The sequence below is a fragment of the Ixodes scapularis genome, unplaced genomic scaffold (assembly GCF_016920785.2).
Source record: "Ixodes scapularis isolate PalLabHiFi unplaced genomic scaffold, ASM1692078v2 PGA_scaffold10__122_contigs__length_95168666, whole genome shotgun sequence".
NCBI classification, from domain to species: domain Eukaryota; kingdom Metazoa; phylum Arthropoda; class Arachnida; order Ixodida; family Ixodidae; genus Ixodes; species Ixodes scapularis.
In genome coordinates this window covers 67858273-67886169 of record NW_024609836.1, presented here as the reverse complement: position 1 = coordinate 67886169, position 27897 = coordinate 67858273, and the positions used below count along the sequence as shown (strand labels likewise).

The 27897-nt window shown below is 48.0% G+C and overlaps 1 protein-coding gene across 1 annotated transcript in view; it reads right to left on the bottom strand.

Annotated features, from left to right (window-relative positions):
* LOC121834798 (neuronal PAS domain-containing protein 4) overlaps positions 1 to 27897 on the bottom strand; it is a 104419-nt gene that overhangs the window by 14001 nt on the left and 62521 nt on the right. The window contains exons 4-6 of the mRNA XM_042288585.1: positions 21949 to 22038; positions 8873 to 9058; positions 3013 to 3197 (exon numbers count right to left, since the gene is read on the bottom strand). Of these exons, the coding sequence (XP_042144519.1) occupies positions 3013 to 3197; positions 8873 to 9058; positions 21949 to 22038 (461 nt within the window). The remainder of the gene's footprint in view (positions 1 to 3012; positions 3198 to 8872; positions 9059 to 21948; positions 22039 to 27897) is intronic.

Genomic DNA, 27897 nt, shown 5'->3' with positions numbered 1-27897 from the left:
TCTCATCGGCACATATATATGTTTCTACTAGGCCGTGAGGGAGCGTGCTTGAAAGCATTGCCGCAGTCCTTTTTGTCTAACCGAAAAGTTACCTCCCTGCGGTATTACCACACAAAGTTGCTTCATGGTGCCTTTATGATATTGTTCCACAATAGACCTCGACATTAGACGGCTGAATTATGACGCCGCTGCATTTTTTTCTTTGGGCACGCCATATTTGTGAGGTGTTCTTTCTTTCGCTTTCCTTTGCATCCTTATAGATTTTATCTCCGTTTCTATCGCCCAAGCCGGGCGACAGAGATTTGTTCCCGACCCTCGTCGTCTTAGCTGGTCGGGACGTTCACAATCATTTGACATCAAATGATCATCTGACACTATAAGAATAGCGCAAATCGGTTGCTCTGTTCTTGAATAGTACATCTCCCTTAGAGCTTAACTGTGTATGCTGAACTATAGAAAAGGCGAGCGAACTCACAAAAGCTGCAACACACGAGAGCGAAACACGATCGCACATTTCCGTAGTTTTAAGAGGCGGAGCTTCGCAGATGGGCTCATAAAAAGCAGCTTAGCGTTCTAAACACGACAGAGGTAATATTTATGTTAATTGTACGCTTAGACACCGGCAAATTAATCGGCCCCAATGGGTGTTTGGTGTCTTCGCCGTAGGTGAGAAAATTAGTTAGTGCAGTCTACCACTGCTAGCCCGGGGTCTTTAACGTACATCACGCAGTTGAGCCTTTCCCCAGCACACCGCCATCATTAGCCAGGACCCACTAGCTTCAGCTCACATCAAGCACATGCTTGGCCCTAAAGCGCACTTCCTCTCAAATTTCACCCATGGTCTATCTATAGCAGTTCTTCACGGGTGTCCAAGCACGTACGTATATACACGCAGAGCTCGGAATAAGAGCCGAAGAAACGCTTCCACGACGCCATGATGGCCGATTGTAGGCTCTTTACCGCCAAACACATCCACGTCCGTATGGAGCTTCGCCCCTTCCCGCCTTAATTGGACGATGGCCCGAGGGCCGGTCCAGTCGGTCAGCAGATCGTGCTGTGGCCCTCCTATTCCCCCCGCGCTTTCGAACACGGTACACATGCGTGTCCCTCGTGAGACCCTTCTCCCGCTCACGGGACTTCCTGCTGCAAGGGAGCCCTCCTCCGAACGTGACGGTGGTATTGAAGTCCTGCTTGTGGCGAAGATATATAGGCCAACCGATGCTGCTGCTGCATGCTGCAAACTTCCAAATGAAACGGTTTCCTATAACGAGAACAAAGGGTCGCTGCCAGCAGAGACGCCTGGCCGCTCTCTGCGCCGCGGCCCAGAATAGCGGGGGAAGGGCCTCTTGGGCATGCAGAACGCATCTGTGGGCAAGAACGGGGCGCGTGCGAGATATGCGAGGACCAATTTGACCGGCGCGCGAATCAGCGGCGCCGAATCGCTCATTACGCATTCACGCGGCCGATTGCGTCCATCGATTCCGTGCGTTTCTTTTTAGTTTAGTCGTTGAAGGGTAGGTTTGTATCGGGAGGACCACCCATGAGGGCATACATTCTTGAAGGATGTTGCGGATGTGTGGTGATTTAGGAGACCCCTTTCGAGAACTAATTCAAAGGGCGTTTCGACGCTGACTGTTTCGTCTGGCTCTGTGGTGTTCGGCGTCCAGCCTTGTAGCCACTCAGAGGCTGGCGATGAGTGTAGACCTTTTCAGCGCTTGGCACGCAGGTAAGAAAATATAGAGTCACTGGAGTGTGGATACGTGCGCTACGTGATCTTCTGGGGAAAGAAAAAAAGAGCTACTGTGCATGCTGACTTGTAACAGAAAGAATACAGTGTAATCCACTTATAACGATACCAGATATAACGATATATCGCTTATAGCGATCAAATTTTTTAGATTTGATCGCTATTTTTTTAGATTTGATTTGATCCAGATATAACGATAATCGGCTATAACGATTGGATTTTGCGGTTTTCTCAATATCGTTATAAGTGGACTGCACTGTAAACAAAAAGGACGGACAAGGACGGACATCTTGCTGCAGAACGCGTTACAGCCTTATAGAACAATGATGGCAAGCGCGTAAAAGGCGAATATTGGAATGATTTAGGATTGAGAGTAAAAGTATAGGATGTCGTCGACGCGCTTTACGTTTCACAAGCAAGTGTTATGCTATATATCCTCAGCGGTTGCAGGATTTCAGCACCACGAAATAATAACAGCTATTATATTAAACAACCCGGACGATAGGCCGAATAACATCTACACTAGTACCCAATATTAGCCGAAGATAGCCTAAAAAAAACCTTAAAATAAATATTAATAAAAACACGAAAGGCACCGCTTCATGCTATTCAGCATTTGTGAACGTTCTGTTGCCATATCCGCGGCTTTTCGTCGTGAAGCATGCGATCGGCCGAGTGAGCGAGTATTGTTTTCGGAAAGTCAGCCATCTTAACAGGTAACAATTATCTGATGAGAAGCAAAATGCTTAACTTTATCTACGCGCACGTGTTGATGGCATGTGGCTGACAGATTATAGAGCTGAAGACGGCAAGGACAGAGGGACCAGGAAGAAGTTTTAGAAGCATGGTCCAGACCATAATCTAGGTCCACAGTATACTGACATATTATAGAGCTGGAGACGGCAAGGACAGAGGGACCAGGAGGAAGTTTTAGAAGCATGGTCCAGACCATAATCTAGGTCCACAGTATACTCTGGACCAAGGCTTGGTATTTGACCCACACCTTAGTCCAGAGTTTAAGGTCCGGTGCTTGGTTCAGAGATGCCTCCATAGTACCAGGGCGTTCATGTCCCGGACCTCGTGTCTTAGTTCAGCGGGCATACTGGAGCTCAATCCTGAGCTCATTGTCGATTCATCGTAGAAACATGCTTCCAGTATCACGAGATTTTTTCGCCCTCGTTTAAAATAAAAGCTGGAACCGTCGCATATGCGTGCATCAATCCAATACCAACCTGCTAAATAAAAAAAAATAATGTGCTACTCACTTGCGGTCAAGGTGTAGGAACTTCATGTCCATAGAGTGGATGGAGGTGAAGACTGACGTCGATCCCTGGACGACGCACTCTCGGGTCTCGGGCATGGCGACAGGTGTACACGTGGCCAGGAACACGGGCTCGTTGCGACTGCAGAGCGGCAGGTAGGACGCGAAGTGCCCCTGCACCAGTACGACCTGCGTGGCGGAAGAATACCAGCACACTGTGTCATCATGGCTGCTGCTTCCTCTCCAGAACTCGCCGTTGTCACTGGCGACACTATTTTGTGTGGAACGTCTACACGAGATCTAAAAGCGTCAAGACCGATTTATATTTCATAAAATAAAGACATTCGTTGTTCAATTGACCCGCGAACGCCTTATCACAGCGTCTACCCGATCAATATGTTTTTCTTCTTCTTCCGAGAATCAGGTTTTACGCGGGAAAACTCCCAACGCCAGTTCCCATTCTTCGTCGACAACGACAGTATACACATTCTCACCGAGTTCTAGAGAGCTTTCATTTCATCATCGATATCAATCAGGGACAAGCCTCCTCTTCGAGCGTCTGGGAAAAGTCAGAAACGAAACGATGCCAGCCACGGTGAGACAGATGGAAAAAAACCTCATCGTTGGTCCGACCAAGCGGAACGCAGCCCAGTACGCACACACACGGACAGCAGCGCAGGTCTACCGCAGCTCTATGTCTGGCAGACCGGGAGACCTGCCAGCTCATCCCACGTGCGTATGCGAAGCGACCAAAAGGAAGGGGAAATTGTTTCGTTCCCAGCGCCGACAACAAAAGGATCTCAATTTCGAGGCACAAATCGGTCCCCTTCTCTCCGTCGCGCCCCCTAACCTCCTCGTGTGTCAATAAACAGGGGAAGAGCCATCTTCAGGACATACCAGGCATGCCCTCCCGCGCGCCTCGTCGATTACGCCGAGCCCCATTCTCGTTCGGTTTCCGTTTCGACGTCGAACACAATAAGGTACGCTCCGCTTATAGTCACGTCGAACATGCAGGGCGGCTGAAATGGCATTATAAGTGGCCGGAATCGTAGGCATGCGAAACTATTGGGCATTGCTTTAGCCGCTTTAGGCACTTCCCAAAGAGACCGATGTCGCAGATGGCTGGCAAGATACGGAAGTTGCAAGGCACAACGTTAGCTTTGATCAAAAGTTGCAACCGAATTCGTTTTACTAAGTTCAATGGGAACATGTCATTAGCTAGCAGACAAACAGACACTGTTCGTCTCTTGGACATAGCTTGGACATGCATAGTATTGAAAAATATTTTTCATTTATTTTAAGTTCGCTCTTTTCATACAGGTATAGACCTGTCCTCAAACCATATACCATGATCGCACGGCTAGGGACCTTGAGGCGTAACTTCAGATTTGTGCGGAGTGTTTATTCTTCACGCTGTACGCTGTACGCAGAAACGGGGCAACGTTTTCCTACGAACACCCTGCACATTGTCGTTCTTACGGGAAGCCGCATCGCCAAAAGGTTGATCTCCTGTACACAACCAGCGTAAAAGACTCAAAAACTAGTGCAGTTTAGTATCCAAAAAAAAAAAAAAGCCAGCATATTTATTTTACGGCGAAATGGTTCGGTACGTCGTGGTGCAATGCCCCTGTGTCAAATCCGTCAAGAGTTTCAGTGTTACTATAAACACAGTGTGACTGCACGCGATGTCGCTATAAGCCGAGTCGTCTGTATTCTTCTCAGAGAAGCGAATGCATGCGATTTTTTCGGGGTGGTCGACGGGTCCTCAGAATGACTCGGTAATAAGGAAAAAAAAAAAACAAAAAAACCAACGAGCAGGGCGATAAAAATAAAACGAAAACGAGAAAACAATATTCTTTAATTGAACACAGCCACCATTGTGTGCCATCGACCATACTGGTGGATAGTATACAGACTGGCGGCCGTCTGACCTTAGAGCTTTCTCGTTGTAAGAGCGAGAGAAAAAGACGAGAGCGAGAAGAGAGAAAACGAAGACGGCACTTTTTCCCCGGCTGCCGAGGAAAGACGGAGTCGGGCAATGCTAATAACCCGGAGGAACCGTCTTCCATCGGTGCCGGGCGGCTGCATGATCGACGGCCCATACACGTCGCCCAGAGCACTCGGGCGTCTTCTTGCTCCCTCAAGTCTTGACTCACGGGAGACACCCGAGGCATTGCACGGTCCGTTCACCCTTTAAAGGTGACAGTGCGGCAAGCGCCGGACCAATCAAACGCCTCCTTTTCATCATGTGACTTCGCTCTGGGAGGGTGAGCACGGGTGGGAGCGTAATCCCGTGCCGAGGAATAGACGCGGGACCGGTCCAAGGAGGACGTATAGCTTCCAAAGGCACTGTCAGCTTGTAGAGTTGAGCGGAGTTTAGCAGATTAACGTTTTTGTGGCGATGGTAGCTAGTGGTTAGCGGGTTGTCGGTCATCGCGGATTCCTAGGGGGGCCGCGTCTGGTTTCTCGAAGCGTACACGGGCCCTAAGTGGAAGCGAGCTGAGGGAGCCTCACTTGCGCGGCCCAGGACGGCGCGTGTCTAGTTTAATCTTTGCGATGGACGTTGAGGAACCGTTTTGGAGGGATCGAATTAGGTCGGATGTCTCGTCGGTTTTGGCGCGGTCGGGACGACGCTGACCCTCACTCTAACTGGCTCCCGATTGAAGCGTTAATGGGGACAGCTGAATTTTGACAAAAGATTTGACTAAAAAGCAATGAATCTAGGTATTGAAACATTTTGTTTAAATAATCACGTATCAACTAGCCCATCTCTCCATTCCAGTACCGAAACAGCGGCGTCTTCGTCCGTCCCATCGTGTACTGTCAAAATTCAGCTTTCCACATTAACCAGCACGAAACAACTAGCCCAGCTAAAGCCCGTAGCGATGTAAGCTTTACGGAGATTAAATGAATAAACAAATATTGAAAATGATTTGTCCATAGTTTTCTTACTGGGGGCGTGGATGTCAGGCCGTTTTAGTGAGCCGTGTTTTGCGTTTGCTTCATATAAAGAATCTCGGACAAGAAGTACAGAGGAAAAAAAAAAAAATCTCACTCGGCAATTATGCTTGGTCAAGTAATCATTTATGTTTTCTAATTATGTTGTTTTGTTTTTAAATCGAGCGGCAAGATTGAGACACCGTTATCAAAATGTATGGTTCGCGGTATATGGCTATACGTGTTTTTGCTTGAATAGCTTCGGGTGCTTGTTGCAGACGATGAAGGCAGCGTACATCGATCAATCGATCCAATTATTAATTATTTTATTCAAGAAGAAATGCGAAGTCGATCATCTTTAAAACGCGATGAAGGATTGGAGCGATCAAGGTCATGCGATGGGAAAGTGCGGGTATCGGGGCTACTAAGCATTACCTCCTGGCGGTAATAAAAAAAAAAAATTGGGCTGGGATAATGTTTTTGCCCTATCAACGTCTCGGTGTTTATCATCATCAATTTGATTATTACAATCCGAACGATGACGATGACAAGATTAGAATAACTAAGGTGGGACTAAAAGATTCAGGGCAAAACTAGGGGCGAGAGGTTAGAGCATTCGAAGGCTCTGGTGCTGAGTGCTGGTCCTTGCACTTGAAGCAACTTTAACGGGATTAAGAACAGGAATTGGTGAGGAGTTCGAACTATAATGGGCGCTTTGTACATCTCGTCTTCCACACAGCTCGGTGCTGACTCAACACAATGCCTGTGCACTGGATTTTATGTCCTCTATCACAATCAAACAAAAATACGCTTCATAAAAAAAATCACGTGTAGTGGTTGATTGCTATTTATTAGGGTGCATAAATACGCTGACTATTTTTGAGCAATGTGTCGCTATTTCAATCGCATAAAATATTAGATGCAGGCACGAGCTATTTCACACTATGTTGGAGCTACTTAAACATTGCTTCACCACTCAGCTTACATGCAATGCGCTAAAACCAACTCTCTGCAGCTTACCATTTTTTTTTAATCAGAAGGGTTGGGTAACACATATCCTGTATTCAATGAGGTGACTTTGCCCACCAATGAGATAGTTTTTTTTAAACACGACATACTGTGCGCGACACTTTTAGCTGAAACAAGCGATCGGCGGTGTTTTTTTTTTTTATTCCCCTTTTTTTCTAAAATATAGGCGCTGTCATCAAAACTACCGTGGTGCTGAAAAGTGCTCATTAGTGCAGTAACCTAAACGGCAGCATTTGGTGCCTGCAATACCCTTTCAAAATAACAGTGAAAGAAAAAGACTGATGTCGTTTTTTGCACTATCGGGTCGCCCAGTGCATGTCGTACGCTTTGCATTTTTGTTGTTTACTTCTTATCTTTCATCTTTCCTCTCAGAAAAGCTTCTAATCTCGGACAGAGTGCGGAACCTTTGTCCCGACATCATAACAAGGCTGTACTTCTGGATCTTCCACGTCATCTATTGGAGGCCGTTGCCAGGTACACATTGAACGTGGGCACTGCCCTGCGTCTGCGTTCAGCTGGAACTCGTGTCTTCACTGATTAAATACGAGCCCCAAGCCTAACGCTGTCGCAGTACTCGTGTCTAGCGTGTACCTTGTACTGGCCTCCGAGGTGTGACGTAGTAGATCCCGCACTATAGGCCTTGTCATTTATGAGGCGCGTTGCTTGTCTCCCTATGCCCCGCGTTAATCCCCTTTTCAGCTCTTTCACTACTCTCACGGGTTCGGAGAAAAGTACGCCGAGAGGACCATCTTCCTCGCAGAAAACCAAAGTGGTACGTCGGTATTTGTTACAAAAAAAAAAAATCGGTTGTGTGTAGGTTTATACAGCCTAGAACTTAGTCTGCCTCAACGGGCGATGCGTCTCCCAGCTGTAGATGAGCAATTTAGCCAGTGAAGTACAACCGCTAGCCTGGGGTCTCTAACGTGCATCACGCAGTAGTGATCGGTATTTGTTAAAGGGACCATGAAGGCGATCTTTAAACTTCTTCCTCCTTAGCTTTCCTCCTCAACTCAAAAGCGAAATGAGAAATCACGTGGTCCTGACGTAGTATTTTACCTGGAGCGGATGACTCCGAGCTTCCACCGTGATGTTCTAAGCACACCATGGAACAATTGTCGTTTGCAAGTGACGATAATATTAAGTGCCGTTACGGCGCTCATCGGCCGCGATCGCGAATCCAAATATTCGTCGACAAATCGAGTGTTGACGAGCGCATCCGTCCGAGCGACGCATTGCGCTCGTGTCCACCGCGTGAGCTGGTTTCGACTGACGTGCTTTGGGCACTGCAAATGGATCACAGTGAAAAGGGCGGAGAGCTTTGGAAGAAAAGGAGGTCCAAAAAAGTTCGCTATACTTTCAAACTTTCGCACGAAAAAGCGAGGCATCTGTCTTTCTGGCTTCGTGTACTTAGTTTTCTTTTGCCCCACTAAACGATTTGCGATTAGTAAAATTCCAGTCTAAAATAATTTATCACAGCCCAAAATTTGTGTTACGGTCCTTTTATTATATATGAGACCATTTCAATAATGCCATTCCGCGTGCTGCCGTCATCGTCTACTGAACCGTGGAACGCGTTTAGGGCACGCGCAGTATACCGCTCATTTGTGGAATGCGAGACGCTGAGCGTATCTTTAGAACCCAATCACTCGTCATTTTGTGCGAAAGTCATACGCTTTGAAAAGGCATATACTCGTAACGGACGAAAATAATTCGGGAAAGCATAGAATTCGACATAGAAGCAGGGAACAAATTAGAATGCTCGAGCGAGTCGGTGACTAAATACGTAAACGAGAAAGAGGGACATAAAGGACAATACAGACGACACGGTATTTTCGAGCCGCGTCCTCTGCATGCCCTTCTGCGTATTTCGTCTTCATAGGCAGGGAGAGAAGGCGTACCTTCTGGTCTCCGAAGCGCATCTGCCGCCTGGCGTTCCTGGAGACGTTCATGCGGCAGAGGAAGAGCCGGGCGTCCGGGGCCAGACTCAGCGGGTTCGGGCTGCGCATGAGCTCGGCCTGGATGGCCTGGTGGTCCTGCTTCTCGATGATGTCGTACACGCTGTCCCCGTGGATCAGCAGGTCCTCCTGGGACGGGGCACGGGACCACGGGAGTTAGTGCTTTCACATCGATCGCCGGGAGACGCCACTCGAGACCGAACGATGCTAAGCTTAGGTCGACACCATTTCACGCGTGAAATTACGAGGCGCCTGGAGATTCACTAATTTTGCCATCGGGTACAGGCCGTTCCAATGTTCGCAAGATGTCCCAGTAGAGCTTGTGGTACCCTATGCCCTATGGGGCATAGGGTACCGCAAGGACACGGGCACACATAAGGCTCATTCACGCTGTCCCATTTTCTTACTTTACGTTACGTATAAGTCACCGAAGCAATCGTGTCTCGAATGTCGTACGTCATGCTTTGTGCTTTAACTGGCAGCCTCCATTAATAGGAAACAGTGAGGACCCGGTGACTTCAACGTAATATTTCGTAACGTAACTTAACGTAAGAAAACGGGGGTGTGTGAACCAGTCTTTAAACGTACACAAATCTGACTTCAGTAGCACTGAACTGCTGCTAACGGTGCCCGTGTAAATGGGGTTTTACACGGGCAACACTAACCACGGTTTAGCGTGACTGAAAAATAAACTAAAAACCCCTTGTTTAGCAGCATTAGACCCCTTTTTTTTAAGTGTGTGTTTTCTAGTATCTGCTCCTAGGCCACCATGTCTTGGGATCCCAGCTCGAGCATGTACTGGAGGACACGAACTCTGCGAGCGCTCGGTCTGTACTCGGGTGCGCATCATTCGACGCGAGTGGCGCGTCATTACTCGGCGTAAATTCGGATCCAATCGCACGCTTCGCGCAGAAAGCGATGCCCAAAAATATGGCGGCCGTCAGTGTTGCTTGATAGACTTTTCAAAACAGCATTTTCACTACAAAACCACAAAGGCAGTGACGCGCTAAAAATAAAAAAAGATCGTTTATATGACGACCGCCGCGGTGATTTGTTTCGCCAGCACGTTTCGAGTGTGCAAGAATCAAAGAACGAAGAAAGGTTACAAGCAACTTATATTCGTAGATAGCAAAATACGGGAGGTACGATTGCCTCTTTACGTTTTGTTCTTTTTCTGAAATACTGATTTTGCGGTGAGGGTGTAAGCGTGCTTTAAAGTCACAGCGGGAGCTCCCGAGCCATTAACCGCTCTTATGCGATAGCGCTAGCTGAACCCTCTGCTTGGTACTGCGTTACGCCAAGGTACAACTGTCAATTACAAGCTAGCTGTCAGCTACAAGCGCTAGCTGTCAGTTAAAAGCGCTAGCTGAACCCTCTGCTTGGTACTGCGTTACGCCAAGATACAACTGTCAATTACAAGCTAACTGTCAGCTACAAGCGCTAGCTGTCAGTTAAAAGTGCTAGCTGAACCCTCCGCTTGATACTGCGTTACGCCAAGGTACAAGTGACAGTCCTCGGCACGTCAATGCTTCGTATGCCGCGCGCCAAGCTATTCCATAGTTTGTGTAACTGCGAACTGCATCAATGCTCAAAATCCCCAAAGCTGGATAGTCCCAAGTGGACTCTAAATCTGCTCTAAACGCTCTGTTAAATATGTATGTATAAAGAATGGCCCAAATTTTTAATTGAGCCATGAAATTCTACAACTTTGCCACATATAACGTTGCGTTACAGTGAATTTCTGGTCATATCGGTATACACGGGGGAACACCTATGCAGATATATGGGCTGCTAGGGAGGCCGAAGCGGATGAAGTCGACCTCGAAATTCCTCTATCAAGATCAAATTCCAACTACATGATAATGTAGTGATTGCGCAGGCGAGCTGGTGGATGTTAACCATTTTGTTCTTAGCCCGAGACTGAGGCAGGAAAAGAGGAAAGTTTCAAAGTAGAAGAAAAATGAACAGTCGAGGACACGTCTCTAGAGACGTGTAGAGACGTGTCCTCGACTGTTCATTTTTCTTCTACTTTGAAACTTTCCTCTTTTCCTGCTTTATTCTCCAACTACATAATCGGAAAGATTTTAAAATGTATTCCATCCGCGTTTTGGAGAGACCCATGCCATTATTACGCATACCTGAAAAATATTGATCCAGATATGACATTTCGAATTCCGAGAAACTTGAATAGAGGAGATAGAACTGTGATACGCCGGCTACGCCTCGCTGTGTCACACACAATGAGAAATCTTCGTAGGATTGGTCGAATTTGCTCACTCACATGCCCAGTATGTTCAGTACTTCGTGTCATCAAACATATTTTATGCAGTTGACAATACTTATCACAAAGAGAAACACTGATGCAAGCCGTGAATATAAAACACGATGAATTTATTGAAATTACTCATATATTAGGCCCTCAGACATCAGCCCATAATCAAAACACGGCCATCAGTGCCCTCCCACTATTTCTCCGAGACACTGGTTTAAAAGACAAACTGTGAAATGAACTGAACTCACTGCTTTTTCTTGTGTGTGATTGCATTTTCCTAGTGCCGTACACTGTGTGTACGGCATATATATATATTTGTTGCTGCTTTCACTAAGGGTTATTTCATTCTTATATATTTATTTATTTATTTCAGGAGGGACATACGGCCCACAAAAGGACCGAATATTTTTCTTTCTAATCCTCGTTCATTCAAAGTACTCTAAATGTTTGTGTAAATAGTGTATATCTTGCTTTTGTTTTGTTTTATAACCTCTTTCCTTTTCGATTCTCTCCCTTCTGTTCTATCGGGTCCCCAACCCTACTCCTCTCCTTCTTTTCTTGGCGAAGTAGCAAATCAGCTATAAATGCAGGTTGACATTTTCGTGTATGTATATCAACAAACCTCATCTCTCTCTTTACTCCATAATTTGGTTCACACCCTTCATTCGAAGCATGAATGTCCCAGTAGCTCGCGGTCCTAGTCAAACTTTCAGACAAAACCAGACAACAATTGGACAAAATTTCGAATAAGCGAAACTATGCTATTAAAGAAAGAAAGAAAGAAAGCAAGAACGAAAGAAAGAAACATACATACAAACAAGCAAAACAAAAAAAAACAAGGCTATTTAGTGTACGGAAATCGCAAGAAAACTTCGTTAAAATTATATGCTTGTGTTGTTCCTTTATTTTGTGTGTGCCTGTGCGTGCGCGTGTGTGTGTATGTGTGTGTGCGTGCGTGCGTGCGTGCGTGCGTGTGTGTGTATGTGTGTGTGTGTATTCGACCGGCGCTTCCTTCTCGATGGTCGTGCGAGCCGGCAGATATCGAACTCGTTGCTGCGCGTCAAGCACGCGCGCTAACGTTCTGTGGCGCGCTCCATTGTGCCCTGCGTGTAGAATTCAAATCCAGTAACCGGATCAGCGGCGGGCGAGCTCTGTTCTCCCGGGAGCCATTTGGACTGACGCTCCGATCTGGCATTGGCTTGGCGCCACCGGGCCTCGCTCACGCCTCGACTTGAGCGCCTGCAGCGGTGCTCCACTTGACCCTAATTAATTTTCTCTTCCTTCACAGCTTTGAGCAATTATCCCCGGGGATCGGGGCGCGCCGCCGCCACCGCCGACCGACGTGTGCTTACGCGGAAGGCGTTTGGTTCTCCCGGGTTTTGTTCCAAGACGTTTATTTTCTCGCTCTCTGCGTGGTCTTGTGGTTCAGCAACGTAAGCTTGGTGTAACACACTATAGTCCTGGACTAGTTAGTAGAGCACTATTGACCCTCTTTGAAAGTGCGCGCCACCTAGGGGCCGCTGCGCCAATCGTGCGAGTTCGTCATTGTTTTGGTACTCGAGGGCTGCGTGAGCGCTCGGAGTGAACTCGGCTCAGCCTCGTGTCGAAAAAGAGTGACGTCATCGTTCGGCGATGACTCAAATCCAATCAGACGCCTCGTGCACAAAAAATGACGATCGACAATGTTTCCCCATGAAATTTTGAAAAAAAAGGGTCTATCGCAAAAAGTTTGATGTTCCAAAAGACTACTGAGGAGAGGCGCTCTTTTGTGTGTGTGTGTGTGTGTGTCTGTGTGTGTGTGTGTGTTAATATAATTGTTAAAAAACGCCAAATTTTCTTCACCAACTGGGTGCCTCGAAAGTTGATTAAAGTATGGTCCTCCCTTCCCCTTTACCGCCCGTAATGACGACTTCAAATATACCTCATTGCGGAGGATGTCAATTTGTTGTCGGTCTCCTATCGGCTGCGAGACGACTGACTCACGCCGATCAGTCAACATACATCTGGTGACGATTGTAGTGTTCTCTAGTGGCGCGGACAGCTAAGAAATCCTGAGCGTGGAGGGTCCCCGACCATTTTAATTAGCGTCTTTTTGCAGCCAATGAAAGTAATGCATTACAACGACGAAGAACGAATGACGAAAAGCATTTAAACACAATAAACCACATCGTACCTTTCTCGAACTGAATCAATGACTAAAGAGCGTCTCAATGTATGTATATGTGTGGTGACGTGATTTTTTTTTTTTTGTAATTAATGCAAAACAGCATTTTCTAGAGTGACGATTATCAAAAATTTACAATTTACATCTTGTAAATGGGGAAGGATAAAAAAAAAAAAAAAAAAAAACGGACGGACACACATCGTTCCCCATCTCAGGGTTTACAAGATGTCGATTAATTACCAGCTCGCCTGCACTCTCTCACTGCTTACAACAATTTACAATTGTAAAAAAAAGGAGGGGGGGGGGGGAGGGGAGTCAATCTCCAATTAGTTCTTGCAACATAAACATGGGTATTTTTTTATTTAAGCGTACGTGTTATGCCGTCTTTTTTACATTAATGTTTAAATGAGTCAATAAACCCGAAATCGATTCACGCCCTTTATGTGTCACCCTTTCAATAGCCAGAAAATCTTTATTGATGTAAGGTGTTGTTCTCGTGTGACTAAGGCCTTCCCGGTACTGCTCGCCTTCTTTCAAAGTACCTTTTTTGAATCGTGACCGGTCCACAGGGAACCCAAGCAGATACGCAGACATCCACACCTGCAGGGACGACTTCTTCGAAATAGCTTCGACACTTCGCTCGAGGCGCGCGAACTTCGTCGGTAAGATTAAACTCGGCCAGAGGCGAGAATAAGTACCCCAGAAATAAGAAAAATAAAATAAAAAAATAAAGAAACTTTCCGCAGATTACAAGAAAGCCCAAGCGGCAATATAGTACCCACAGGTGCGAGTAAGTTGCAAAAGATAGCAGGTTGTTCTCGAAAATGAGCTTCCGATAACGTGTAGCGACTTTCGAGTGTACCTTGGTCTCGCTTTTACGAGCCCATAAAAAGGAAACAAGACGGCAGGCATATCGATCTCGGAATCGTTCCAACATGACGCCAGGAACCAGATCCTTGGTATACAAGTCATACAACAAGTATATAGACTGTTTCCTCTCTCGCTCTCTTACTCTGTCTTTATGGCGTTTCGTTTTTTTCTTAAGCTCCGTGAACAAACAAACAGAAGCGATTGCCGTAGAAGCCGGGTTTTTTCCCCCAATAATCGTGCCTCGGCAGTCGCCACTACGTACCTTACCAAGCCCTCCACCAAACCACCGCAATTACTTCTCGGGAATGATTATTTTACGAAATGTATTACTTGCGCATCACGAGTTTATATACCGCAGTACGTTTCAGCATTATCGCTTATCCTCGTGCTATCTAACCCTGCGTTTTAGTTAGCGATATGGCGTGACCTTTCCGAGTTATCACGGAGTGTTTACACGCAAGCAACGTATGAAACTATCGCTTTTTTGTTTTTAGACGTAGGTACGTTTGTTTTGTTGTAGTAAATTCCTCTTTTATTGACTCAGTGGGCTCGTTAATTACCTTACTGCAATACGCATATGCACTGCAAATCAAATGTGTCTGTATTTCGAGTACAAGTATAGGCCTTGGGCAAGGTTAATGTAGCAATCATCTGCTCCGCGCGCATTTACAAAGAGATAAAGCTCTGCCACCAAACTTACAAGCAAGAATGACCATGTTGTAAGGGGCAGAATGCCCTTTTGCGTATTAATTAAAATCTCGAGTTTTCAAGGAGGGCGTGCCGCTGCAGACTATTATGGAGCAATCTCTTTATTAAAAATAAAAAAAAAAAATTATATTTTATCTAGTTGTGCCAGCGGCTCACCCGATAGAAACCGAAATAATTGGACCTAATTATTAAGTCGTTCTAATTCAAACCGCGAATTCGGTGGGGACCAACTCGTGAATGTTGTTCACTGTTAAAACACTGAAATAAGTTTGAATGCTTCATGGGTGATATCGACGTGCTAGGCCCGTAGAACCTGCATAGCTGGGACACTCGACACTGACTAGAGCTTGCAGGTGTCTCCGGTGAATCGGTGGCCGAGTGGGCTTGCGCACGCCAAATCGGGGCATGTGGAGCGCAAGCTCGCGCTGCAGAACCCAGGGATCCTGGGCTCGATCCCCACCCCTGCCCATTTCAGTCTGGACGAGCATCGTGCCGGCATCCGGTCATGGTGCACGTTAAATACACAGGGCTAGCGGTTGCACCGCCGCTGGCTAAATCTCTCATCTACAGCCGAGACACCAGACGCCCACTAAGGCAGACTATAACTTCCGGCTGTATAAACATACAGACAACATTATTTTAGGTGTCTTTGTTTCGAAAGTGTCCCACATATGAGTGGTTTCGTTTTCACTCATCGCCTTAAATTTAATCTCGGGTACTACTATCTCAAAGAGTTCATAAGTGTATGCAAGTTCTGCAAAGAGCAACGCTTCAAAAAGGCTAGTCTGGTCGCCTTGGGTGAAAAACGCTTTGTTGGGGCATCAGTCTGATAACCGTGGGCACGCCCTAGCAAGGCTCGACTAGCAGACGGTTAGTTCTACACGCAACACAAGCGAGATGGCGGCGCCCACAGGCTATACACATGCGGACGTGTATACTGCACCGCGGTGCACGTGGATCCCCTATAATATATCCTTTTCAGAAGGGCGCGCCATCTAGTAACTGCTGCGGCAATCATCGGAGTCCGCCCATGCTTATGGGCACGTACACTAAGCGCCCATTGAACACGAGGACTCCGTTCGACGTGAACTCGGCTCAGCTAGTATTGAGAAAAGGTGCTTCGTCAGTGTTCGGTGGGGACTCAAGTCCAATCACACGCTCGGTGCTCAAGAAATGGCAAGCACCGCCGTTGCTTGATGCAGTTTTGAAAAGGATCTATTGGACGTCCTTTTTTTGTTAAACCAGTGAGAAATGTAATGGGCGCCATTCTTCAACGGCCGTGCTGCTGATGTGTTTTGTTCATCGCATAGTGGGGGGGCCTGGATAAATAGATAGATGTATCGGCTACAGGCTTTGTATTACGCGGTAGCTTGCGCCACCTAGCCTAGAAACGTTTACACCCATCACCCGTGAAGTTTGCTCAAGCTTCCTTCCCTCTTTAAACCGTCTACCCCATCAATCGTGTGTATTATCACACTTGTCTTTGCTGGTTACGTGCCTCGCTAAGGTGTACCCGCTGTTGCCAGAATGGTGCCCAAACAAAGCGTTTTACATCCCGGTAGCGGGACTATAGCGTTTTGAGGTGTGGTTAGCTGTTCGAACACGCGACTCTATGAGCTACCGAAAGCCCAGGCATGTGGCGACCTTGGCGCCGAGTCCGCATCGCAGTATATATAATCTGAAGCATGTTTCTGCTTCCTGAAAGGGAGAAAGAGAGAGAGAGAGGGGGCCTTAGGGGAGTGAAGAAGTCACGTGACTATTAACTGCTCATTAAGATACCGGAGCCGTGAACCAAGCCACCTATCCCACGCCTGCGTCGTCACCAGACACCCCGCGGGTAGGCATGGAAACAGCTTAAAAAGAAATCTTCAAACTTCTTTCTTTCTCAATTGGATGCGTTGCGCTATTCACGACACCAGCCACGTCAGAATTGATGGATGGATGGATGCTACCAAGAGTTCATCCAGGATTGTCCATCGGGGGAAGGGGGATTAATGTGTGTTGTGTGTGTGTGTGGGGGGGGGGGGGGGGGGGTAACACATTTCTGGTAGGGGCTGCGGGCTGGGGTGGGTGTCCGAATAAACTATACTGGATGCTGCTGAACCGTTTGGATAGGGCGGCGACTTGCGCCACCTACCGTGCGATGTAAAACAGCATTAATGCGTATGCCTGGCCTTTCGCGGAATCCAATAGCCTACTCCTTCCAACGTTCGATGCAACTCCCGTGCTCCACACGGCGTACGCGGACGTACTCTCTCCTGCGCCCGGAGCTACATTCCGGGTGTCTCCGCGGGGCCGCGCGATTAGCATGCGCCAACCTTGTCCCACTGAGAGTCCGCGGCGACGGACAAACGAACAAATGTCCGATTTAATTTACGAGCGCCCGGCAGGCAGCCGTGCCCGGAAGCACTGTACACTCTTTTGCGACGCGTTGGCGCGCGCGCTTGCATTCGCACCCTTTTACCCCCATCTCTCTCCCCGCTTTGTCTTCGGTAACATACCCTTTTTTTTCACGTAAAGGCGCTATTAAGCGGCAAGGGGACTTGAAATTACCATCCTGCCTTCTCCGAGGCGCATCTGAGTCGCAGAGGAGACGAGAGAGGTAATGCAACTCCCCTTCCCCACGTCAACCGTAGTTCCAGCTTTAGCCGCTGCGTGGCAGATCGCCAGGAGAAGCGGCCGCCGAAATGGAAAAAGTTGCAGCGGCAGACAACGGATGAGAGGAGAGGCACGTGACTGGCGCCCCGCGGCGGCGGGTCACCGAAACACATTTCTCCCGGGCAACCGATGTGTTTCGTGTCCTCGCCGCTGCAAAAGCTGTGCTCTGACGTCCAGGTTCCCCGAGAAATGGCTTTTTGATGCTCTGTGCTACCAGATCCTCACGCTCGAAATCTGCGACCGGGCACTCTATGGCTCCGCCGTCGAACTGCCAGGCTTTGTGAGTATGGAGGAGGGTATGGCTATACCCACTAATCATGCATTCCAGTTGGAGCTCGGCATTCTGGCGTCCCCGCGCCCTCTCGTCTCCTGCTCTCCCTCAGTTTCTGCCCGCACAGTGGCCGAAATCTTTACGTGCACCGAGTCCCGCGCATCTAATTATCGCTCCCCAGCCAATCGGATTGCGACATCATGCCGATGAGAACTCCGAAGGACCAATCGCGATGGCAGGAAGCGTGCGCATAATTATAGGCCCCGCCCCGCGTCTCTTAAACTGTCTGTGTCCACAGAGACAGTAATCGCGGTCTCGTTTTGGGGGGAGGTATAACCGTCCGTAGTGCCCGCAATCTGACGGAGGATCATTACGAGTAAACGCACACGGTCCTTTCCTTCTTAATGTGAGGCGTGTTTGCTCCTCGTATGTCGGTCCTTTCACACCGGTCATACAAAAACCGTCCGCAGGAAACATATCAAACACTCGGACGCCATTTTCGGGTCGACAGATCGTTGAGCTGCGAATCTTTCCCACCACCTTCAACCGCGTTTTCTTCCGTCAATCGGGTACAATTAATCGCATACCGCTAAAAAGATAAAAAAAAAAAAGAATGGCTGACGCTGGATGTCATTTAACTACCTCCTCCCCCGACCCTACGAGTTGGCAGCTCGCCGAGACGATCTTTTCGAGCACGACTATAGGAGAAAGGCGCGAGACAACGGGAGACACAGGCACAACGCTCCGTCACCGCTGTGCACCTGTCTTTCGTGATGCGTATATACGTGCTCGATATCACTTTCACGTTTCGGTATACGGGGTCGGACAATCAAACGGCTTTGTCTCCGTCTATCTAGCGTGTGTATACATTCAAGTTCTGAGCCGGATGTAGCCGGAACGCGGACTGCAAGCGTGCACCCAGCTTCCCTCCCCTTTCCTCGCTCGAGGAGGTCACGAGCCATCGATAGATGCATCGCCCGATTACCGCAAAATTAGGCGCGAGCAGGCTCCAATATAGAGAGAACGAGCAAAGGGGAGGGTAGTGTATATGAGTGTATAGAGAGAAAGAGGGTGATAGTGGTAGAGAGAGAGAGAGTAGTGGCTAACGACAGCAACCCGTAAGTTAACTCGGGAGTCGGGCGAGGGGCGGCGCCGCAGGCAGCAAACGCATTACGCCCAATGGACGTGCACAAGAAACGCTACACGCATGGGTCGGCTCGGCGCTCGTTCTTGTCGCGGATAAAGTGGCGTGTTGGCCAACCGTGCGCGACGTGTCGACTAAGTGATTCCCAGGGAAACGACTCAAGTGTGTCTCTTTTCACTCTTGTGGTGTCTAATGTCGCGTTTAGTTTTAAGTGCGCCAATAGAGTCTTCTTGAAAGTGTGCGCCAGCTACTACGCGAATTATACGAGTCCACCATCGTTTGGAGATGCACTCTGAGCTAGTAGTATAGACCGTCTTCGTGTGACGGTTGCCTTATTGAAATATAACGTAGTTTGGTTGGGCGACAAAAAATAAAGTAAATTGTGTAAAGGGATGGTGAACCGAAATTTGGATTTCGCAATAAAAGGCCGCAGAAGCGTTGAACGGGACTTTACAAACTCCAAAACATCACTCATACGTCGTGGATATCTCAAACGGATGGCCGCATTTTCGTAAAAGATAGGCGCGATCGAGCGAGGAGTGTGACGTAACAATTCCTTTCGAACAGTTGAGAATGAGGGGAAGCGGCCTCGCGTCTCTCCTCTTTTCGCTTCAGTTCACCTGCTCCTCCAGGGGATGAGACGAAGAAGAGAAGGAATGAGAATCGCGACGTCACAGGTCTCGTCGGCCCCGTCGTGCCCGTCGGCCCCGTCGGCCGTGTTCAATCGCGCACTTGTTTTCCAAAAAGCACGGCCATCCGTTAGATATATCGCGGGATGAGTGATGTTTCTGAATTTTGCAGCGTTCCGCCTATCGCTCCAGCCTCGTGTTGTGAGCTCTGAATTCCGGTTCAGCATTCCTTTAAGCATAACTATAATTAAAATAAAATATATATATAGTTTATAGAAAAAAAAAGTAGACCCATTGGAACGATCCCCTTGAATTCTAGCGCCTTCCAATCGACAAGTAAAGTGATTTGCTATTTTGCCCCAACTCACGTCCAAATTCAACATGGCGTCCGTGACGAAGAAACGGTCTGTACTGGACGCGAGGTGTGCGTCGGCATTTGAAGACTTGGATCCGATTAGACGCTTTGTGTCCTAGACATAACGACCTCAAAGGTTGCTTGGTGGGGCTTTCAAAAGGGACGTTTGCAGGTACGGCTTCTGACCGCCGCCATATTGCTTCTGGTGGTGGTGTATCGTCTGATAGTCAAGTATTGCTGAGGCGTACCCACAGCCTCAGCAATGCTCGACCATAGGCCGTACTTGCAAATGTCTGGAGAGCAACCAAAAGGCAAGAGCCATGAAAGAAACGTCACGTATTGTGGAGTGGGATTATCTTCGCCAATTCTTCTTCAGCCAACACCACCGCAGAATTATAATCATAGCCCGTGCACTCGAGTTTTCGACGTACCGATAGTAAAATCGAGCACAGTCGCGAATAGATCTCTCGAAAATTCGACGCGAAACTAGCGGCGTAGTGCCGTGCAAAGCATCTTAGAAATCCCTTGGCCACAGTTTCAGTTTCGAGTAGTCAACCTTACTTTACAACAGGCACGTAGCCAAGAAACAGGGGAGGGGGGGGGGGGGGCGCACGCCCCCCCCCCCCCCCCCCCCCCCGAAATTTTCTATTTTGCTGGGGCTTCCTCTCCCCCCTCCCCGAAACAAAATCCTGGCTACGTGCCTGCTTCACAACATTCCGCCATGACCAGGCGTTGCCTGTAGGTGTTGGCTGTAAGTGTTGCTTACCAATACAAATAAAATGGGTACTTTTTTTTTTGACGTGCCAGAGTTTGTTTTTATGTAAACCGGACTACCAAGGCACATGGAGGGATGGATATACTGGAACAGTCACCTTGTTCCACATTCTCTCCTCAATGGGCTTGTTAATTTATTCGTGAGCCGGGAGAGTCATTTTGCCCTTTGGTGCGGTAGCCAGGCCATAAGAAAGGCCCTACTCCTACTCCTCGCTAAGCCTGCAGCAGGTCCTTGCGGCCGCTGGAGGTCCGTGTTTCAATGGGGACTCTCGCGAAGATGAAGGGGTGCAGTGGGACCGAGCGCTAAGTTTATTTTATGCGGTGCTGAAATGCACTACTTCGTCAACGGGTCAATTGAAATCGAAACCATGCCAGTCCTCCACGACAAAAAGACGTCCCATATTGCAACGCGCGCAGTGTTACTTACAGGGATTTTTGGAAGAGTCTATTGGACACAAGCACTGTGTCAGCGGTCGGCTGAGCTTTCTTCTTCAAACAATGCGTCGAAGGACGCAGACTCGGGCTCGATCGCTGAGTCATCAGAGTTTGATGACTCAGTGACGTCATCAGACTCTGTACCATCAGAGTTTGATAGCGTCACGTGGGGGTAGCGGAGGCCGCTCACAGACTTTGATTCTTCTAGGCGGTGTTGCCTCGGCTAAGGGCGGATGCGAGTTAACATTTTAGAAGTTCGCTGTTAGCGATGCTCTCGTTTACCGACAGTTCAGCTTAACCCAACAGAAGGTTAGCCCTGTCTGAGCCTATACCTACCGAACATTACGTAACTAGCCCGACCCAGACTAGCCTAACGACGGAATCAGGATTCAGGCCATCATGTCGAGCCGACAATAGCCGGGCTTTTGACATCAGCTAACATTTTCATTCACTGCACACTGTATTGCTCTATAAATCGGTATAAGATACACTCAGATAGAGTAAATCATATTGGGGATTAACCGCTCCCGAATAATACAAAAATGGCTAAGCAGTGAGAGCGCGAGAAAACCGGTTTATATGCCTGGAAAACACGACAGAGTTCATGATCCGTTATCGTGCAAATAATAGCTAGAGGTGCACAGAAACTAGCGTCAAAATTTTCACCACTTACACAACCTCCGAGGAGTTTTCTGAAGTATGAAGATCCTCAGATAATGGAACGGAAGAGGGAACTCACCATCGAGTGCCCCAGGTACTCTGCCGCGTTGTCGGAGATGTAGAGCAGCTTGCCATTTTGCGTCATCATCATCAGGAAGCCGCTCATTGCCTGCAATTCGAGGGAACGAAAAAAACAAAGATGAGCCGCTCAATTCACACCCACTGTTGACGCACCTCGTGGACAGTTTTGCGTCACCTTCTTCACAAAGTCATACTTCAAATCATTCGTTTTCATGGGGCATTTATTCCTAGACGTTCCCTATAATTACAGCTTGAACCGAACCGTTGGGCGTAATGAGAAAAATGTCCGGCATGTGACCTTGAAACGGCACATATTGCAGAACAAAGAAATCGTCGTTCATCAATACTATATAGTCGTTCTTTTAGGGTCAGCTCATCCTGCAATAAGCCATAGTGTCCTCAACTTCATGCGACTGGCATTTTCCTAGTCCCGACCACCGTATATGCTAACATCTTCGTCGGCATTGTTCTACTGCCAAAGGGATATAGATGCCATGCCAGGAGCTCGATCACTTTTCTTCGATTCAGGCGTGCTCTACGAAAGCGAGCCTGCAGAGGATGCAAAGTTTAGAACTGCGGCAAGACGCATTGCAGTGTAGCACTTCACTGCGAACTGAACTGTATGCTCTGGCGCAAGCACGTAGCCAGGTTTTTGTTTGGGGGGGGGGGGGGGGGGGCGCCCATGACAAAATGCTGTATGAGGGGGAGGGGGAGAGGAGGTTCCAGCGAAATGGAAGATTTCGGGGGGGGGGGGAGGGGGGGGGGAGGGGGGGGGGGGCGGGCCCCATAGGCCACCCCCCGGCTGCGTGCCTGCTCTGGCGGCAGGCTTATGTTGTTGCAAATGGCAAAGTTGTTGCAAAAAACTTGCCAACAGACTCCAGCATATGCCATCGCCAAAAACAAGCATATAGACGCATGAGTTGCACCAGGACCTTTGTCAGGGATGCAGGGGTCACGGAGTCGCCCATAGCGTAGCGGGTCGTAGCAGCTCGATCGCGTGACTGATCTCGAAGACCCCGAGGAATGCCAATCATATCCTGGTCATAAGGCACCGCGGTGTTCCCTGAGCGCGCGGCGCTCTTCCGTTTTAGTGCAGGATCATCGATGAGGACAGCTTCACACGCGAGCCCCTGCCGGCCCTATAAGCCGTCATCCGGGCGTCGTAAAGCACGCCCTTGCAGGGTCCCTTTTTTATTGAACACGCTCGGATCCGACGCTATCTCCAAAGGACCTCGCACCGACTACGACGTCCGATGGCCGTCTCTTTTACGGTGGAGCGTTAAAGGAGACACACTAGCACCTGCGTTCCGTTCTCTTCACAACTGGAGCAAGGGGAGGCGACGGCAGAAGCGCTGTTGGACGCAGTAAAGTCATCGAGACATCCGCCGCCGATCACCTTCCCTTTCTCTCAGTTCAACCTCTCTTCTGTTTTTGTTTTCAGTTTTCGGTTTACGTGAATCCTGTTAGTGTGGACTCCTTCGCAATGTGTGGGAGGCGCCTTGCAGAGTGCGCCGAGTCCGCGATCTCACGATTGTCTTCGGTGTGGGCGCTGACGGTGAAGTTTGGCTCGACGAAAATTGCGGAGAGTTACATCATCGGCGAACAATGCGCGGTTCTGTCTCGGGATGCGATATGACCGAACGGCGGCAGTGTATGCACACGTGACTGATTTCACTTTCCTTTGTTCTGCACCCTGAAAAAAAGAAAAAAAAAAAAGAATGAAGCCCGCCCGTTTGTTTTTTCTGCATGACACTCGTAAGGCCGACCACATGGTGAACTCGATGAACGAAGAGACTGACAAAAAACGCTTCGACCTATAGAACACGTCTGCGATGTGACACTGATCATCACGTTTCGTATGCTCACGTCCCGTTGACATTTAGGTCGAGACGGCTTTATCGGCTTTCGTCATATGCCGAGCTCCTTCTGTATACACAGCTGTGATTGGCTCTCGTAGCGGGCTGTGAGAAAGTAGGACCGTGGGAAGTTTTCTGCATAGTCATCCTCTGTTGCATGAATGGTTTTAAATGTGGTAACGGTTCTTTACCTCACGTCCCTAAAACATTCCGCGTATTACATCGAAGCGCATGCGATGGGGGAGTGAATTACACGTGATGCCCTCAGTGCCCTCCTTAATGTGCGCATGTGCGGGTGTGCGGCACGCTATGTGCCGTTCTCTCCTCCTTGTCGCCCGCACGTCGCTCACGGGGTGCGCCGCAGTCCACTTTACAATGCCTCGCAAGAGGAAGGAACGAACTGAAGAGGAGATTGCTGAACTGAAGCGGCGACGTGCTGAGTATGGCCGCACTCGACGTGCCGAAGAGGTATCGGAGGCAAGAGAGGGCGACGTTCGGCTGGGCAGAGAAGCAAGCCTTCAGAGAAGACAAGCTGTGCTTAGAACTTCTACCGCATGTCACCGTAGTCTGCAGTGAAGCATCGCAAAAACGTAACCTCGTTTTCTGAGTAGAAACCGATTGATCTTGAAGACGAATTGGAGTGACACGGGTTAAAATGTATGTTTGTCGTAGTATTGAAACTGATATTCGTCATTTCTGTGTTTGCAAACAAATTCATGTGGCGCCACCTACTGGGTAGCCTCGGCACACTTCCGGTTCACGTATATTTCCTAATTTTTTTACTCGTCGTTCTTTTACCATAAGAGTGAATTAAGTCTGACAGTGCTATAAGTGGCCATTTCGAGAAGATAGCGTGAATATGTGATTTCGAAAATACCGCGAAACCCGCCGTCTAGTTCAGAACCGGAAATGGTGCGGGGCTCTTTGCACAATGGCGCCACCACATGTCAACTCACGCGCGAAAGAGCGTAATATAGTGAAAATCTACTGACCTGCTTATTCTTAACATGCACAACTTAAGCTGGCATCTAGGTTTTATACGAAAATGCTGGATACCCAATAGTGAAGAAATGGGCTTCTTTTCGGGGTCGCCATTGCACATGCGCAATAGTAGCAGACGTGGCCGTCCGTCGTTTTTGGTGGCGCCTAAGTCGTGCCATATGCCAGTGGTCACTAAAGACGGAACCGCATGCCAGCAATTTGGCGAGCGATGAGACGAGAGACGGCATAAGCGACGAGAGTCAGCGACGAGCGACGGAGGTTTCTCACTGTTGCTCGTCGCGTCGCTCGGTTTTTGGATTTCTAGAAAACGTCACTCATCGCCTTGGTTGCTTGCTCCCGTCGCTTTCATGCGGTTTGCTTCATCGCGCGACTGAACCAGCGTGTCGCCGTCGCTTGACTCGTCTCTCGTCAAAGCGCTTACATGCGGTTTATACATAACAGACCGGAGATAATGACCCAACGTTTTGACTGCACCACGGCATAATTCTGTCTTGCCTTCGTTTGTAAAACAAAAACAGAGGTGCACTAGTTTTCGAAAGTTTTCTTGGTCACCAAAAACCATTCCTGGTGTGCAGAGAGGAGGCGGCGACTAACTGCGGAAAAAGGCCTAAAGGACAGAGAAATACATAAGTTTTGAACTAGAACTATTTTTCTTGACTTTCAGTTAGTTTTCTAGGAAGTCTCTGCAAGTTAGTCTCTTTTATCACCTTAACTTCAATATAAATTATTTCATTAGAGAAATCCCAATTTAAGTGAGGAATGGTTCGGACATGAAAATAAGCACGACTTTGAGGCGGTGGTCACAAGTAGACTCCATATCTGGAAATTTTATGAAAGCTCCACATATTTAGTTATTGATATTAACATTCGCAAACATCGATATATCATCGATAGCAGACTTACACTGATTTGAAAAAAAGCTCTATAGGGGAAAAATCTGTCATTATTGCCAGCACGCTTCAAGAGCACGTATTACTTTTGCTTAGGGCTGGGAGCAATGCTATTAAGATATTTAGAACGAAATATTTAGATTAACGGGGGAATTTGTCCCATCACATCACATCTATAAACATGTGCAAGCGTTGCCACTTCTCAAAAAAAAAAAAAAAAAAAGGAAACCGCGTCTGCTCACATCGACGCTATTTTGTGCAGCATAGCCTGTCGTTACGTCACAAAGAGAATGCACACCAGAAAAAGCCGGAGAATTCACTTTCCCGCAGAACACGAAAACAACCACTTACGGCGGAAAAAAAAAAAAAAAAATCTCTGCGATTGACGCAGCTTGACGTACGTTTAGGTCCGAAAACTGCAGTGTGCGCGGGGACAATCAACAAGTGGAACTCTGCGCATATCGCATTTATTTTTGCCTAATCTTATTTCAAGCTTAGTTATTCGCTATGATTTTTTTTCGACACTAATTCAAAAATCATTGACAATTCCCTTTTTATTTGGGGGGGGGGGGGGGGGGGGCGACATGGTGAATTTGCTCTGTGTTCCAACATTTCTTTAATGTGTACGAGTAGACACCGATCGGCACCGTAAACGTCAACAAAAAAAGAAAAAAAGAAAAGAAGAGCAGAGGAAATTGAGGAGGTAACCAGCAAAAAAGCAGAGCAGTAGCCATAGCCACAGACAAAGCGGGCGGCGTCTCTGCTTGATATACAGCCCTCCTCGCAAGCTGCATAAGAACAACACCGACAGCAATAACGAACAAAGAGGGGGGTTTACGTGCGTTGCGGTGTGGCGGCGGTGTCGGCCGGTGGATACACGTAGCATATCGCCAGCGCGAGTCGTGATCTGGGGTCGTGATTGGGCGAGGGCAGCTTCACGTTCGCCGCTGTACATACGCCTCTTGGCGAGCAATTACTGAAAGGAGGGGGCTCAATTTCGCTCCGCCTTTATACGACGCCGGTCCTGTTGCCCTTTCTTGCTCTTGTTGTTGTTGTTACTGCTGTACCTGGCGTTGTTTCGAAGTGAATTATTCGCCGCCCTTTTTCTTAAAAAAAAAAAAAAAAAGAGAGCAAGAAATAAATAAGCCGTATAAAACGCCAGGGAATTATAATACGCGCTTTGTTTGGTGGAGGGGCCGTCCTTATCTTGGTGCGGGATGAGTCGCGTGACTCCTGGATCCTGGTATGGTACACGGCGAGTAAAAGGCCATCTTGCCTTTCTTGACGAGCTCTCCATGGCATCGGCAAAGAGAAAAATGCTCTACTACTCTACTTTTTTTTTTTTTTTGTATACGAAACCAGGTTGAGGGGAGAGGAGGCATTCACATGCAGTCGAACTTGAAATAGATCATACAAAAGAAAGTCTGCAGCCTGAGGCATGTTTCTACATTGGTCATTCAAAAAATTGTCCGCACCGCAGTATTCACTGCGATTAGGTTCCGACGACGACGAGACTTTCCAGTTGCTGGAAGATGTGCATCGCCGTCGTCAACGACGTTACGTGTGACGGAAGACTTTGAAGGACGTAGCCGTCCAACAGGAGACACGATTTTTTAATTTTTTTTTTTTTTTTTGCGGATTTAGTAGGGACCGACTTTTTCGAGCCTATACAACGTCCCGTACTGGAAAGCGGCACTGAAAGAGACGCAGGGACGGAGGGGGGCCAAAAAAACATGGAACAAGGCGCCTTGTCCTCTTTTGGTCTTTCGTCGTCCCTGTGCTTCTGCCCCAGCGCCTTTTTTTTTTCTGGTGCTTAATTAATTGATTGCCCAGACCACTCCTTGGTGACGGGCTAGCTCAAACTTGCGAGAGCAAAAAAAAAAAAAAAAAACCCGTTAAAATCAGAGATAGAAGAAAGAGACAGAGATAGAGATAGAAGAGAGGGAGAGACAGATTTAGAAGAGATAAAAATGGAGGCAGAGATCTCTATCTCGGTCTCTTTCTTCTATCTCTGATTTTTTTACGTTTTCCGTCTCCCCAGTTCAAGCTGGCCCTATCCTAACCAACCCTTTGCTCTTATGTCAGTACCGACCGTTTCGGAATTATTAAATTCAAATGCCAATAAGCCTCGCTGTGGAACGGAGGCTGTTCCTGTGATTATCAAATAACAGCCGCTCTGGCGGTTTTATGAGGAATCAT